The sequence below is a fragment of the Vespula vulgaris genome, chromosome 5 (assembly GCF_905475345.1).
Source record: "Vespula vulgaris chromosome 5, iyVesVulg1.1, whole genome shotgun sequence".
NCBI lineage: Eukaryota > Metazoa > Arthropoda > Insecta > Hymenoptera > Vespidae > Vespula > Vespula vulgaris.
This window is the reverse complement of record NC_066590.1, coordinates 4302501-4320000: the sequence shown is the minus strand read 5'-3', so window position 1 is coordinate 4320000 and position 17500 is coordinate 4302501. Positions and strand designations below refer to the sequence as shown.

General features: G+C 37.7%; 1 protein-coding gene across 10 annotated transcripts in view; it reads left to right on the top strand.

The window, feature by feature from the left end:
- Positions 1-17500, top strand: part of LOC127063664 (AF4/FMR2 family member 4) — a 153099-nt gene that overhangs the window by 99924 nt on the left and 35675 nt on the right. For 9 of the 10 annotated variants that reach the window (XM_050993663.1, XM_050993665.1, XM_050993664.1 and 6 more), the window contains 4 exons: positions 4738-5313; positions 7903-7956; positions 14917-15012; positions 16344-16383. In XM_050993663.1, coding sequence (XP_050849620.1) covers positions 4738-5313; positions 7903-7956; positions 14917-15012; positions 16344-16383 — 766 coding nt within the window. The remainder of the gene's footprint in view (positions 1-4737; positions 5314-7902; positions 7957-14916; positions 15013-16343; positions 16384-17500) is intronic. The other variant, XM_050993673.1, reaches the window with a different exon arrangement.

Here is a 17500-nt window from a genome sequence, read left to right as displayed (position 1 = left end):
GTTGAGAAAAGAGCGAGACATTCGACAAGAAATATCTTCTTTCTATTTCTATTTCTTTTTTCCTTCTCTTTTCGTTCCCAACGAAATACGAAACTTACTTTAAATTAATTACGAGAACGAAAGTGACGATTTAAAAGTCCGACGATCGTAACGACGACGTGTATAATATATGACGTTGAAGATAATTTAAAAAGAGGATCGTATATTTCTTTTTCTTCCGTTTCAAATGTAAACACTTAAAACGATCATCAACTGTGCCTTTTGGAGATCGGCCATTGCAAAAAATATTTCATCGGGAGGTAGACACACTCTCGGAGTCTCTTTGTCGAATTTCTTTCGAAAATAAGGAGCTTAACTCGAACGCCAACGTGCTGGCCTGGTTTTTCCAAGCTTTTGCCGCAGCGAATGATGGAGCGAAGAAAGAGTGAGAGAAGGGGAAACTCGTACCCGTACGTCTTTTATGCCGCATAGGGAGTAAGAATGAAAAAGAGAGGGAGAGAGAAAAAGAGAGAGAAAGAGAAAACTCTTTATGACTCGATCTTTAAAGGCGCTTATCGGTCAAACAATTACTTGCAAATATCTACGTAAAGGATTCATGGAGCTTTTGCTTGAAACGACGACTGATGTACCACCGTTTCTACCAAGATTCGACAATCTTCTTTGCTCGTCGATTCGAACGAAGTCTTGACTCTTATATTCTACATTTAATCCGATCGATCACAGTTTGATTCGATTGGTCGAGGGTAACGAAATGAAAACTCTCGTAGATCTTACCTTCCGATAAAAAAGTTTTGTTACGATTGACGTACTTACGTTGATACGTATGTACATACATATGTAGATGGATAACCATATACATAGCTAGATATTTCTATCGTTAGATCGGCTTACGTAATAAATATTTAGAATTCCAAGAGAGTAGACAGTCGAAACGAGAGCGACGTTGCTTACCAATCGAGAAAGGAAGGATTTAGCTTCGTCAAAATGATTCTCTCACTGTCTTGTGATCTTAGATCACGTAACAAGAGAAAAGTTTATCTTCGACAAAGATAGAGAGATAGAGACACAGAAAGAGAGAAACAGACAGTGATTCTCCGTGAGTATGTGTTTTATTCAGTTAAAAGAGAACACAGAGAGAACAGCGAGTATCTCGTTCGTCTTCGGATTCCTCTCTGCGAAATTCGTCGCATTGCTTGCCGACGTGTTCTTCAGTGAATCAACACGTCGCGTCGTCTTAACCCTGAAATCATAAATTTCCATTTTCAGTATTCCAACGTAGACAAGAATTAACGTGGCACAGAGAGAGAGAGAGAGAGGGAGAGAGAGAGTGAGAGAGAGAGAGAGAGAGAGAGAGAGAGAGAGAGAGAGAGAGAGGAAGGTGAAAATATTACATTTTCTCAAGTAAAATCTTATTTGACTAATTTCTAAACGACGTTTCTCGTAAACTCGAAAGTCGCATGGTTAAAACATGCATCCCTTTGAGAACGTTTCTTTATTGTCACGAACGAAACACAATTTTGTGTGTTATATAGTTAGACACGAAAGAAGAAGCGTCCTTTCTGAGAAGAAAATTTTCACCGCTTGCCAACTGCCGGACAGTCCATCCTCGCCACGCCTTTCCTTACCTTATTCCATTTTACTTTTATTCTCTTATAACATGTATGTATGTATGTATGTATATATGAATGTATGTATGTATGTATGTATCTATGTATCGATGTATGTATGTATGTATGTACGTATGTATGTATGTATATATCCATATATCTATATATCTATATATCTATATATTGTACATACGTACGTATGTACTTTCTTAGGTTTCGTACAAGGAAAACACGAAACGTGGTCTTTTTATTAAATCTTCTTTTTTTTTTGAGAGAGGAGATGGACGACGACAATCATATTCTAAATTATAATAAAAAAAATTATCTGAAAATATTATTTTTAAACGTTAAAACAGATAGATACATACATATATATCGCAACGTCGTAAAAGTTCCTTTCGAGGTGCGAACGTTCTTGAACGTTTATTTTTGAACGTAGGTATTAACGAAAAAAAAAAAAAAAGAAAAAAAAGAAAGAAAAGAGAGAGCAATATATAAAGAAAGAGAAGAAGAAGGAAAAAAAATAAACGACGCAGAAAGCGATGATCGACGATGTCGATAAGCTTCGAAGAACCGCGTTGAGAGTAAAAGAAAAAAAAGCTTGTTTACGTTCCAACTAGTTCGTTTCGTGGGATAACAATAGAGGCAAAGACAAACGTTGATTCATCGTCGATCAAATTGTATTATTTCGCGTCGGCAGTCGATCGAGAAACCTCGGAGAGTTAAGAACGTTGTAACTTACTGTTACAAGAATATCTAAGAAGCTTTCGAAAATCTCTTAAGGAATTTCGCTGTGATATCGTTGTTTGCGATTATCATTCTTTGTAAAAAGTCGTTCAATGGGAGAGGAGAGCACATCTGGTAAGGATGACTCACATACATACATATTTACTTTGCACGAGTATCAGGAGAAAGAGAGAAAGAGAGGGAGGGAGAGACCATCGAACTCACTTTTATTTCTTTATTTCTTTTCTTCCCTTTCTTTCTTTCTTTCTTTCGTTTACCAGTTCGAAACGATTTCAACGCAAGTCAATGTGTGGGCGTGAGATTTATCTGCGAACGATAATCCGACCGATAGAGACAGGATAATCTCTTGTTGCTCGTTCTAATCCTCTTGCCTCTCGCAAAACGTTCCAGTCGAAACGTTTAAATGAAATATATTAAAGATGATGAATTATATCATATTCGTTAAATACTTTTATATTATTTCCTCCTCGTTTATTTTCCCTCGAATTGTCCCTTCCCTTCTCTTTCGTTTTTCACGATGGCGTAAACGAATCAACAATTAAATCATATCGATCACGGCGTTCTACGATTTGTAAACAACAACGAGGACACCGACATTTATTTATATATGCATATATATATATATGTGTGTGTGTGTAGTTTACTCTAATTTTACAATAATAAATAAATGTATATATTTCGCTCCGAACGATAATTTCGATGCTTTACGAGCGTCCCGAAGAGTCCTTTTATTGTCAAGGTAATGACGTCGACAACGAATACGAGATCATGTGTTGGTCTCTTGGACTTGGTGAAAGAAACGAGGAGATGAAATAGGAAGGAGGGGGTGGGAGGGATGGTAAAGGAGGACGCGAAGGATTCGTAGAGGGAAGATTGAGCGAGGTCGTCAGGCCGGAAGGAAAGTCCCTGACCTGCTCATTTAACCATCTTTCTCTCTCTCTCTCTCTCTCTCTCTCTTTCATTTTCTATCTACCTCTCTTTCTCTCTCTTTTACTCTCTCACCCTTAGCAACCTCTCTCATCCATCGGACCATCGAATTTATGTCATCTCGAGACTCATCCGCTCTCTCGCAGTTTAATCAGACTTTCATCGAGTACTTAATATTCTCCATCCTTTTTCCTCCTAAACCTTAATGGAAGAAAAGAGCTTCGAATTTTCCTTCCCCTTACGTCCGACAAACAAATCGATCATCCTTCACGTCGAATCTCTTCTACGCATAATCAAAACATAATAACACGTAATCCATGTTTACGAAACTTATCTTGAATAGTCGACTTTTCCAGGTCAATAGGACGAGATCTCCGATTAATTACTATCGTTGCTTATTGCGCGTTACAAGAGTTCTTCTAAACGTTCCATATTACTTTGTATATATAGATATCCTTTTAAGTAATCTGTATTATAATTAGTTTTATGCGTTTTCGTTAAACGAAATATTTAATTTTCGTATACGATTACCTAAAAAATATATATATATATATTTATTCGTAACAAACTTCTTTATTAATTAATTAGTTTATATTAATCTGACAGAATATAGATTTAGACTAGACTACTCAAAAATGTATGGTCTAAAATAGAACGTAGTTATTGTTGTGCGAAGAAGAAAGACAGAGATGGAGTAGGCATAAAGAAAAAAATTGTTTGGGCGCGAAGAAACGAACGTGAGATTTATGGCGTATATTAATCACATTGATACCTTCTCTCTCTCTCTCTCTCTCTCTCTCTCTCTCTCTCTCTCTCTCTCTCTCGCTGTTGCTCTTGCTTACGCTTCATCTAACAGGGTGAACGTCTCCGCCTCCTTATTAAGCTACGGTTTGATCTCATTGTCCTTAGAGACAAAGGGAAAATGCTTCGTTGTATATATGTAATGTAGAGATACACCGGTTATATTGTACGGCATCGTTATTACAAGGAACACACGTGAACACTTGGAACAATAGCCTCTCGCGGTATCTCCTTACCGCATTAATTCCTCCTAATTGCGCGGTTAATCAGTTTCAAAGTGGAAAGTTAGTCGCGGTCAGCGGCGGCACAATGCCGCGGGATAAGTTTCGAATTTGACTCGAGATCATTAGGCGACGAAGACGAGGACGACGGTGCGTTGTGCTGTGTGTTGTGTTGTACTCTCTGCGCGCGCGCGCGAACGCGACTTTGCGAAATTAACCCAATGTAGTCTTTACGCCGGTTGGTCCGATCTTGATTCACCGAAATAGTTGACATCTATTTCTACATATGCCTTTTCCCTATGCCAAGTATTAATTTTGATGATAAGCAAGCCTTTGTAAATATCACTTCGGATAGGTGCGAAAGTGAAACTTTTTTATTAACGATTTTATTTTTTTTTCTCTCTTTTTTTTTTTTTTTTTTTTTTTCATCACAGGTGAATCCAGACACCCAAGATCGTACTACCCAGCAAATTCAATCTAAGCTGGGTAATTATTCTCTGGTGAAACATCTATTAGATGAACCAAAGAGATTAATCGGAATCGAGGGTGTCCCAGCGAGTCCTGCACCTACTGCTACTTCCTCCTCGCATCGTACAAGCGTTAGCGCGATCGGATCAAGCTCCAGGAGTTCTCCGTCTCCACAGGAATTTAAAAAACCTGGTGGCCCGAGGACGAGTATTTCCTCGTCTTCCACGACGACGTCCTCCACAACTTCTTCAACATCCTCCACCTCATCTTCCTCTACGTCGTCGAGCCATCAACGTGGTGCATTCGTTAAACCTGTTGACGGAAAACCACCTTATGGCGGCCGTACAGGTTATTCCGGGCCGCTCATGAAACATTCTGGAAACAGTAGTAATGATCATCGTAATCACAGTTTACTACCCCTTAAGGGACAACCCGTTAAATCGCCTGGGAATATCTTAACTGGAAATGCATCCAGCATAGGCAACTCTGCCAATCGACTTCATACAGCTGCGAGCAGATTATCAAGGTTACCTTTGGATAACGTAAGTATTCTGTATTAATACCTTGACCACTTTCGCTCTATATGCTTATTCATCCGTTCCGTCGTCCATCTCCAAACCTTAAACCTATCAGTGACGTTATTATTATATACTGTTCGAATATATTGTTCGAATGTACTTATAAACGTTGGAAGAAATTTGGAAGAATTTGGATACCGATCGACGTTATAAAAATCTTTAAACAAAAAAAAACATTACGATTACATCACGATGTAATATATATATATGTGTGTGTATATATATATATCCATATATATATATATATATATGTATTTTAACATGGGACGATATTGCGCCGGTTGATTACCGTCGCGATATCGCATTTTTTCTTTTTTTAATTGTACACCGATATCCCCCTTCCGTCCTTCACCCCACCGATACATTTTAGTTATCGTGCGATCACAAGATCAAAGACCTACGGCATTAATCACTCAGATACGATAATAAAGAGGCTATTACCGTTTCCTTCTTCGACTCTTTTCTTACTGTTCTCTTTTTTCTTTCTCTCGTTTTTATATCTATATCCAGCGAAACCGTCGTGGCAACGGGTTCGTTGACAGGAAACGAATTGCTTTTCGATGGAAATCCTGTGGGAGTTTCTGGAGGGTGAGAATGTTAGAGAAGGAGTGGAAGGGTGAAGGTGGATTGGTCGAGCCCTATTACGCGTGCCTCCTCGAGGTGCAAATTTCATTGAGATTGCCTATCGATCGACCGTCTCTCTCTTTTACACGCTATCTTCCTTCCTATTCAGGAAGAGCGTCTCTGTTTCTTTGTACACACATGTACACGTAGTATACGTGTCTATCTATCTCTTTAGATGATGAGGGTGCCCTTTTCTCTTTCTCTCTCTCTCTCTCTTTCACTCTACCTATCTATCTATCTATCTATCTATCTATCTATCTATCTATCTATCTATCTATCTATCTATCTATCTATCTATCTATTATCTATCTATCTTTTTCTCACCCTCTTTCTGAGTGTACTTACACAATTAGGACTTGGAGAAGCAACGAAGCTAATATCCCCTCAGACTCTTTCTTCCTTCCTGAGAAAATTGATTCTGCTTGTCCCTTTTACTTCCTACTCCTTCTTTCCTTCTCCCTTTCTCTTTTTTTCTCTTTTTCTGTCTCCTATACTGTCTATCTTTTTCTTCCGTTCCTCTCTCTCTCTTTTTCTCACCCTTTCTTTCTTCTTACTCTTTCTCTACCATCACCTCTTTCGAACTCTCGAGTATCACGATTCGTTTGCCATTCGTTTTCATCCACTAAATTAGTTTGGAATTACGCCCAAAAAGGGGAACGATAAGAGTAGGGAGCAAAATTTCCAGTAGAGTACGAAGATAGAGTCGAAAGGAGGGGGAGAACGATGGAGGTTCTCTCCCATCGCTCTATGAGTACCGTAACACCGATAATGAAAACGATATATCTCGTTACGTTGCACTCATCTCATTTTCTCGTTACCGCCAAAAGTTTATCTATGTATATATGTATGTATGTAGGTATGTATGTATGTATGTATGTATGTATGTGTCTATGTACGTCGCACTTTATCGTAACCGCAAAATCGAAATGTTGTTTCGTAAATCTCGTCGTAGATCGATTTTTCGAAAAACTTCATTTCCTTTCACCGAACGAGTTTATCGAATGGTGAGAAAGAAAGAGAGAGAGAGAGAGAGAGACAGAGAAACCTAGAGAGAAAGAGAGAGAGAGAGAGAGAGAGATAAAGACAGAGATACAGAAAGTTTTGATAAGTTCGTATCGATTTTGAATATTATTATCTATAGCTGAGATCTGGAAAGGCGTTAAACTGACTTCGCCATTGTTTCTTCTTGCTCGAACTTTCTCCATTTCTCTTTTATTCGACTTTTTCACCGCCTACTTTTTCTTCTTTTTTTTTGTTTTTTTCTTTTCTGCGTCGCCATCATCGTGTCCTACGGCTAAAAGTTAAAAGTAGGCACCCTTACCCTTCCCAGCTCTCTCCCCACTTTCGTTCTGTTTCGCCCACGCATTTCCTATTGTTTGTAAGCCTTCTTTCTGTACGGATGACTACTCGACGTTACTCGTAATATCTCTCTCTCTCTGTTTCTCTACTTTTATCCGTTTCCTCTTTCCTTCTCTCTTTCTCTCTCTCTCTCTCTCTTTCTCTATCCTTCTCACTCTCACTTCTCCCTACTTTTCTCTCTCCACGCTATTATCTTCCCGAGACCGTTGATTAATGCACCCGTTAGGTAGTCGTGATAAATCGTCGAAGAATAATGCGAGATTTTCGCGAAAGAAAGAGAAGGAGAAGTCATTTTAGTCGGTATGTCGTGACGTTCGAGCAACTCGGACGTTTCGTTCTTGATTTCATTGTCATCGCGAATATTGACTCGTTTGTGTGTTCATCGTAAAGTTCTTCTTCCATCTACTATTTCCACACTCTTTTTTCCTCTTTTTCTCTCTTTCTCTTTCTCTCTCTCTCTTTCTTTATCTCTCTTCGTCTATTTTTTTTCTTCTTTCATCGTAAAAGATTTTTCCTTGTTCACTGACGAGAATTTTAATAATGAAGTTTTTTTCTTTTTCTGTTTCACAGGTATCTAAGCACAACTCAAGTGAGAACTCGGCAGACGTCGAAAATATTCTGAAGGTAAGAAAATCTATGTATTTCTTTCTTTCTTTTTTTTTTGTTTTCTCTCTCTCTCTCTCTCTCTCTCTCTCTCTCTCTCTCTCTCTCTCTCTCTCTCTCTCTCTCTCTAAGAATTTTTTCGATAATAATTCGAGGATTTGCAAAGATATAATAAAAACGATAAAATATTTGTATATAAGGATAAATACGTTACGACAATGTACCGCGATCTTGGAACGATCTTGAAACGTCACACGGCTATGTCTATTTATAGGGGACACATCCTTGAAGTATAGAACCGTTTCGAGTTATTTAAAGCTCGTAAATCCTGCCTGGCATGACCATGAAACCGATCGAAAGTTTGGCCTAGAGGCGAAGGATTCCGTTGGGGTAAAAATCATAACGAGATGAATGAATATCGATAAGTCTGTTTAGTTGAGCCTCTCGGCGATATTAATTTTTATTATTTCATATATCGCGATAAGAGAGAACATTGCGGTATCTATATATAGATATATGCATCGTACATTCGTCGAAATTGATCTCTTGAAACTCGTTAGTTCGAGATCATTAACCACGTTGTATGTATCCTGTATCCTGCGAGATACAATTTTACTTAAAATATCCGGTTGTTTCTGATGATTCTTAATGAAAATTGAAAGGATAAATTTGTAAGCAAATGATACGTAGATTTTTCTTTCGTGAAGTACAAATGTTGATACACGTACTTATTAATTAAAAGTATTTCTCAATTTTACGGAATACATCAAATCGTTTTAACAAGTTCATTTCGATTTAAACGATGCCATATAACCAGTATCCAAATGAATTGAATTATAGATTCAAAGAGTGTAGTCCGATATTAAAACTACGAACGGAAAGAAAATTCTAACTAATTCGTGGCACGATCCGTAGATGTAATTTTCAATGGAATTGTGAAACGTTCGGAATGTTAATTTTTACTCGAATCATTGACATTTTTACTGAGAATCACTGCTAACGTTTCGAAGTATTCGCGATAAAAGTATGATTATCGAAAACGGAAAAGAATATATTTTCACTCTGCGTTTACATCACGCAGTCTGGATACTTGGACACGATCGATATAATGCACCCTACCCCCTGCCCCACCCATCGAGTCAACCCTACGGCATTTCGAACAGAAAGAGAGAGAGAGGTGTATTAGAAACCGAAACATTGTCGTAGATACTTGTCTTTATTCAACGATATGCAGAGAAGAAGAGTGTTTTGGTAGGAATAAAAACTCGAATGTAGAGCTCGTAATGGTCTTTTTACGACGTTCTCGAATACTTACATAGAAACTTGCTCAAAGTTTCGCCGTTTTCGTGAAATAACACGTTCTTCGAGAAACGTACGTCGTCTAAAACCATGTAATCAGCGTAGAAAGATCATTTGGTTATATATACATACGTGTGTATATGCGCGCGCGAGCGTTATATATATGTATCTGTGTGTAACCAAGTTGGATCACGTAATCGATATCTCGAAAGTAATTTTTAGAAGAGACCGATGAAAGTAGTTTCGTCGGCGGAAACTTTCATAATTTCGACGCCTTTGCTTGTGGCGAACGATAGCAGATTATACACGTATAACGTGAATATTATATATATATATACATATATGTATGAATGTACGTATGTATGTACGTATATATAAATATGTCTACAGGAGTATCGTTTCGTTGTTCATCATAGTGATTCATTGATCGAACTCTTTTTTCCATTTTTCTTTTTCAATATTTTTTTTATTTCCTTTTCTTTCTTTTTTCTTTTTATTTTTTTTCTCTCCATGTTCCAAAGCGACACATACGCACACTATATCGTCATAGAACAATAAAAAATAAAAAGAGTCCCATAGGACCGACCGTACGCGAGCCCTTTGATCGCCGATGCGTCCTGTTGAACATGCTCCTGCTATAGAATAATCTCTATCCTCGATGCCGCGAATCGTCGTGTCGACGTTACGGTTCGACGATCGAGTTTATAACGAGGAGTCTTTAATCTAACATCGGTATCGTTCGATCGTTCGATCGTTCGTTCGTTCGTTCTTTCGTTCGTACGATCGTTCGTTCGATCGTTCGATGGATAGATAGAACGACCAACCAACCAACCGATCAATCGATCGATCGATTGCTTGATCGCATCGATATCGAGTATCTTCTTCTTCACGTTCAAGGCGCGACTAGTTTCCTAATCAATCTACATTCTTCGATTTTCATCGTAGATCCGATCGCAAGATATCTAAAATACGTTCATTTACGTCTATTTTGTACGATCGAAATTCCGAGAAAAAAAAAAAGAGAGAAAAGAAAAGAAAAGAAAAGAAAAAAAAGAAGAATTACAGATTTCGTGCACGTTAAGCTGACGGACCGTGGCGTTTTTAACGATCACAACATTTCCCTCGTAAACGCTTAATCATCTTATGCCTTCTTATGTCACGCCTCGTAATGACGGTGTTTATGTTCGCGACGAAGGTCGTTCGTTCGCTGGACCTTGTTATTCTCGTAAGAGACTTGGAAGACATTGTCACTCGAATCGCACTCGCGAGCGCACGTTCTAATCTCGCTTCTCTTGAAATTATTTTATAGATTTGTCTCGGATCACGTGTATTAATCGGTAATATTATTATTAAAGAAAATCTAGAATAAATTTTCTTCGATCAACGCCCGAAATTCGAACGTTTCATTTTGAATATAACAAAAGTTATACGTATCTGTTTTGTCTATATAATTTCTCTATAACTATTTCTTCATTTTTAATCGATCGATATGTCCTACATTGAGTTGAATTAAAGTTGCTCGTTACTGGGATGTTCGAAATGAAACGCCGAGAGTCCCCAATCAACGCAACATCTCGAAGAAAGTTACAACCATCGGTTACAACCGTGTCTTACGTCGTAAAACTCGTTCCCCCTTAAAGGAAATACGTACGATACCCAAAGCAATGCTTATTTTCGATCATTTTCTTTCTCGCGATAACATAGTAAAGCCCTTTTTTACAAGCCTGTCTCTGTTGCCTTCGTGGAAGACCAACCGAGGTTTATCGTCACGAAAGAGTGCGAGAGAGCAAGATAAAAAAGAGAGAGAAATGTATAGATAGATAAAGACAGAGAAAGAGAGAGAGAGAGAGAGGGAGGGATCCTTAGCAAGGTTCTCGAGAAGTCTACGTGCGTCTGACCGGTCGAGGCTTTTCCACTTTCAGTGCGAATTTATGGCGATGCTAGAAGCTACCGGGTAGTCGGTATAGTTCTGCGTTCGTAACTCCTATCTTTCTTTCTCTCTCTCTCTCTCTCTCTCTCTCTCTCTCTCTCTCTCTCTCTCTCTCTCTCTATTTATCTATCTATCTCTCTTTCTCCCTCTTTTGCCGTTCGAAATAGAGGTAGTAGTAGCAGCAGCAGCAACAGCAGCAGCAGTAGTAGTAGTATTAACAGCAGCAGCAGCAGCAGCAGTAACAGCGACGAAGCCCATGAATTATTCTCACGGCTCTGCCCGTGGGAAAATACGAGAGTTGCGCCAGTAGGCATCGTAAATGCGACTGCTAATTGCGCTCGCCGACGGCCACTCGCGCAGCTCCTGAATATCGCATTCTTTCGTGACGACTCTGCTTCCTCTTTCACTCTCTCTCTCTTTCTCTCTTTCTCTTTCTCTTTCTCTCTTTTTCACTTTTTCTCTCATCATATTTTGACTCACTCGTCGAAATCAAAAGTCTTACTTGTTAAGACTACTCGAGGAGGTCGAACGCCATGTTCTAACTTAAGAACCATTTTTCTTTCTACTCTTGCATTAAATAAAGAAGAAAGAGAGAGAGAGAGATAGAAGGAAGAAAAGGTTAGCAATGGTCTTTTTCGTTGTACGTTGAGGAAAAGAGAGAAAAGAATAGTTCCGAGAAACGTTAAAAAGTGAAGGACAAAGTGTCGGCATCGTCCTCGAGTTTTCTCGCTTCAAATTCCTCGGGAATTTTCTTCGGGAAGGAAAATTCATTCTGGTGAAAAAGAAAAAGGAAAGAGAAGAAGAAGAAGAAGAAGGAGAAGAGGCGGAAGTATCCGTCGTCTTTACGGGAGCTCGTCGCCGGAAATGTTTCTCTTTCTGTCGGGCCCATTAGGCGGACAATACACGTACCGACGTTCTTCGAGCGCAGCGAAACATTGAAAGGAAGATAGAGAAAGAGAAACAGAAAGAAAGAGAGAGAGAGAGAGAGAGAGAGGGAAAAAGTGGGGAGAAAGAGAGCAAGTGCAACGTGCAAGTGCAACGAACAAGTGCAACCTTTCTCCGAGTTACCATCAACTCTGATCGCTTGCTCTCTCTCTCTCTCTCTCTCTCTCTCTCTCTCTCTCTGTCTCTCTCTGTCTCTCTTTCTCTCTGTGTAATACTCGCAACGTTTCTCTCCCAACGTTTCACGCGGAAACTAGATCGACCGAGGATATACATTCGTCGAGCTTTGAAAAATTCATAGATTCGTTTCTAAGAGTGCCGTTCCTTTCGGTAAAAGATACCACGACTCTCGTATTTTTTTTTTTTTTTTTTTTTTTTTTTTTTTTTTCTTACCGTGAAGATTTTCTTATATATGGATTACGTTCGTAAAAAAATCAAATTTTTCTTCGTCATATTTTTATTACGATATCTTATTATGATATCTATTATCGTAGTACATAATTCATCTGATATCTATCGGTTTTTATCTTATGGGGATTAGAAAACACATTGATTAAACTTCCACTCTAATTTTTCTGTTTCTTCCCTTTCCTTTTTTCTTTTCATTACATATGTATTTACGTATATTCGCTGTTATTATATTTTATTTATTCATTTATTTTTTCACTCGGTTTCTTTTTTTTTCTTATTTTTTTTTTTATCAATATCCAACTAATCTTTATGATATACCACCTAGTTAAACGATAAAAGTATGTTAACCCGTTGACTGATTATTATTATTATTATCACATTCCAAAAATGAAATAATATCCGATGGCATGATTTTTTTCTTTTCTCTCTTTTTTTTCTACTTGCACAAATACATCAGAGGAAAAGCGATGCACTTCGAAAAAGCAGAAAATTTCGTACATCCTTTCGGATCTGTGAAAATATCGGAACGTCCGTTCGCATCACTGTTCCAGCGTTCGTTATAGTTTCTGCTCGAGAGATCGCATGAATGTACATATGTGTACATTTATGTACGTACTTCGGCACACACATACATACACACACACACACACAGAGATATGTATACATACACAGTTATATATGTAGATACATACGTAGCTCTCTCGCCATTTACCGTGAATCGTAGGCGGTACCTTCTCGTCCGTTCCGTGAAATCGAAACCCGCATTTTACGTTGTACTCGCGGATCTTACACTTCCATGTCCACGCTTTTCCAGGAGATCCTGGGGCATGCTAATATGCGCTTATTACGACGTTTCCCGCCGATAAAGCGCACGCTCCGCTATCCGTTCGTTGCATCGTATTAACGTTGAAACGCCTATCGTTGCTTACATACAATTTATACATATACTTATACGTGTAACGAATACATATACCTAGATATTTACATGTAGAATACAGATAGATACACGTATAGAGATTTAATGACACGTTCGTGGCATACATATATATGTACGTATATATGTTCCCTACTTTTTACATACGTTTATACATGTAGATGCTAGTATACACATACGCGCGCACATACATACATACATACATACATACATACATATATATACATATAGATCGTTAAGCGTTTTACTTCGTATTCGTTGAATTTCCATAAGAAATAAGATGTTACTCGAGCTCTAGCTATTATCATATACGATGGATGATCTTCAACGAAGCGTATAGAACCGAATCGAAACTCCCTATCGTTCTTTCGCAATGATCAAGGAGAATCCAAGTTCGCGGAAAACGAGGACTTTAATTTCGATCATGTAAAAACAGCTATGAGTCCCCAGCGACCAACCAACGAACCAACCAACCAATCAATCGACCGACCGACCGACCAACCGATCGAGTTTTCGCGAGTTTAAAAGGAATTTAGAAGGGAATAAGAAATCGAGCTTATTCCACGAGGTTGGACTCTGAATAAAAGATATCTGTTTTCTGTAAATGGATAGAAACTCTTTCCCGTTGCACTTAAGATTTTCGGAACGGAAAAGTAATAGAAAAAATTCGAGAAAGACCGACCGAGTGAGTGAGTGAGTAAGTGAGAGAGAGAGAGAGAGAGAGAGAGATAGAGAGAGAGAGAGAGAGAATGAGAGTGATAAAGAGAGTACCCTCTAAATAAGCACTTGTGGGCTTTACTGTACGGTAAGAATAAGCACTTCAACGCGAGAGTGAAAGAGAGACAGAGAGAGAGAGAGAGAGAGAGAGAGAGAGAGAGAGAGAGAGAGAGAGAGAGAGAGAGAGAGAGAGAGAGAGAGCTTTTGTCTCAACGTTCTTTGTTCCGTTGTCGACGGATGTCTCGTCGGGTCAATGAATCGGTCTCGACGATTCATTTGTGGAAATGCGTTTCGTTCGTTGCGTCGCCGTGCCGATGCACGTTGAGCTGCATTGTTCGAAGTTTCGCGACTTCTCTCCTATCTCGTTCTATATACACGTACATAGGTAAATTCCTTCTTTTCTTTCTCTCTCTAGCTTTCTCTCTCTCTCTCTCTCTCTCTCTCACTTTTTCTCTCTCTTTCTTTTTCTTTCTTTCTTTTTTTTTTTATTCACACAAGTGCGAGTATTCTTGCACGCGAAGAGGATATCTATCACGTATTCTCTCTCTCTCTCTCTCTCTCTCTCTCTCTCTTTCTCTTTCTTATGTACTTACTTGCTTTGCAAACCAGAGCATTCTCTTGAGATTGGAAGAAAATTAAAAAAAGAAAAAGAAGATATATAAATTTTATTAAGAAAATTTGAAAATATACAAAATGTTTATTTTATCAATGGAAAATTAATGTTTTGTTTTTTCCTTCTTTTTTACAGGAAATGACGATTCCACCGACACCATTAACAGCCATAGCACAAACACCGAGGAAAGAGCTTGAATCAAAGTTTACCTTTAATCCAGTTTTGGCAAAGGTGAGCAAATCTTATTCTCGAACGTCAAGGGATTCGCGAAATATGGATAACGTTAGATATTATCTCGGGTTAAAGGAAAAAAAAAGAGAGAAAAAGAGAAATAAAGAAATAAAGAAGAAATAAAATAAAATAAAATAAAATAAAGAAAGGTGTAAGATTCCGCGTAACGCGCACCTTTTTCTTTCCCCTCGAGGCGAAATCTCTTTCGAGACTATACCGAAATATATATATATATATTACTATATACATTTACATGTGTACATGTACGTATGTATTTATGTATGCACGTACGTATAGAAGTAAACGTAGAAGTAAAAGAAGAAGAAAAAGAAGTAGAAGTAGAAGTAGAAGTAGAAGTAGAAGAAGAAGAAGAAGAAGAAACGTTTCGAGAGAGCGGGCCGTGCATTTCGTGCCACTTGGCATCGTTTCAATACTTTGCTTTTGTGGAAATGGAAGATGTCGTCGCGCGATAGAAGATGTTCTTACGTTTATATAATATTTCTTTCGATAGACGGTATTTTCGATATTTCTACCTAGTCGCATTTTTATTTTCTCTATTTCTCTCTCTCTCTCTCTCTCTCTCTCTCTCGCGCACACACTCTCTCTTTCTCTCTCTCTATTTCTATTTTCCTCTTTTTCTCATTTTTATTCTTATTTCATTTTTCGCGCCGCTCTCGTCACCGATAATTCGACGAACAACGTTCGGAATAATATCGATCGGTGGAAAACGTTTAGAATCACGTTAGAGGGACTCGACTTTCGTGCCACTTGGCACCGTGACAAAGGTTTGCTACTCTCTTCTTGAGAGACAGAGAGAGAGAGAGAGAGAAAGAGAGAAGACGTCGAATGTAAAAGTGGAGGATAAAAACAATCCGTAAAATCAGCCTCGTAAAAGTGGAAATTTGGGTTAATGCTTCTCCTCTGCTTTCCTTCGATCATTGATCGTTATTGGAATAGGATCGAGCGTGATCATCGTTATCGTTGAAGGATAGAGTCGTCGTCTCCCTCTATACATATAGTTTCTTCTTTTTTTACTTTTCTTTTCTTTTTCTTTCTTTTTTTATTTCTTTTTTTTTTCTTTCCTTTTCTTTTCGTTTGAACAAATTCTTTTCGCTTTTAGAGAGAACGTAAAGATGATAATATAGGTTTCAATCGGACGTATAAATTTATCTTCACATCGTTTAGCTATTTCGCGTCGTATTTTTGAGATTTAACGCGGACACGGTATATATATATATATATATATATATATATATATATATATATATATAATGTGAAATGGTGAATAATGGATAAATTTGTATCTAACTCCAATGTTTTCTTCTTTTCAGTTAACCGAAGTGGTTCCATCTGATTCTACAAAACCTCTTGGTAAGTATTATTATTAATATTGTTATTATCATCGTTATCATCATTATTTTTTTGTTTTGTATTTTAATGAGAGCGCACAAATGCACGCTTGCGCGAATCTTGTTTTCTTCTTTTCTTTTTTTTGTTTTTTTTTTGTTTTTTGTTTCTTTTTTTTTTTGTCCTTTACGTTTTTATTCTTCTGCGACTTCGACTTTGTCCACGCGTAATGCGAATTTCGCCTTTATTTCGGTAATATTTTACTCAAAGTGTGTTTATAAGCGAACGTATACGTAAAAAAAAAAAAAGAAAAACTTTATCACGTTTTGACGATATTTACATAAAATATGACGGAATTTTAGAGTGGAGTTGTGGCGCGACAATAAAAAAAAAAAAAAAGCGAAAAAGAAAAAAGAGCAAAAAATAAAATTAAAAAAAAAACTACATCGATTTTTGGGTAAAGAGTTGGATTGAACGATATATTTTTGTTCGCACGATTAAGTACACTCTCGACCATTTTAAAATCGTACTTCGCGTTCTTTCTTGCGTGTTATTTACATCAAATCGATATTATATGTAGCTATCTATTTCTCTCTCTCTCTCTCTCTCTCTCTCTCTCTCTCTCTCTCTCTCTCTCTCGCTTGCTCGCATTCTCGCTCGATGATCATCGAAAATTATTATATAAAATCTGAAGGACAAAAAGCAAATGGTCCGGATTGAAAATCTATCGCTCAACGATTACAGGTTATAAATTTAGTTACCTCTTGCTACTTCTTTTTTCTCTCTCTCTCTCTCTCTCTTTCTCTCTTTTTCTTTTTTTTTCAAACGTGAAAGCCTTCGAAGGATTAATCGTGAAAATGAATTTCGCTTTCATTAACGTTAATTACTGTCTCTATTCAACGAGAGAACTCGATGGATCGTGTATTTAATAGGTTCGATAAAGTTCATTTGATTTTTCATAAAACGCTTCTGAATATACTGATATTCATAATTTTATAGAGATCATGGTTACAATCGAATCTTCCTTTGTTCCCTTTCTACCTTCGTAACGCTAAATTTTATCATTGAAACGAAATCAATTTTTGATAAAAGAAAAAGGAAAAGAAAAAGAAAAAAAAGTAGCGAGACACAAAGACAGACA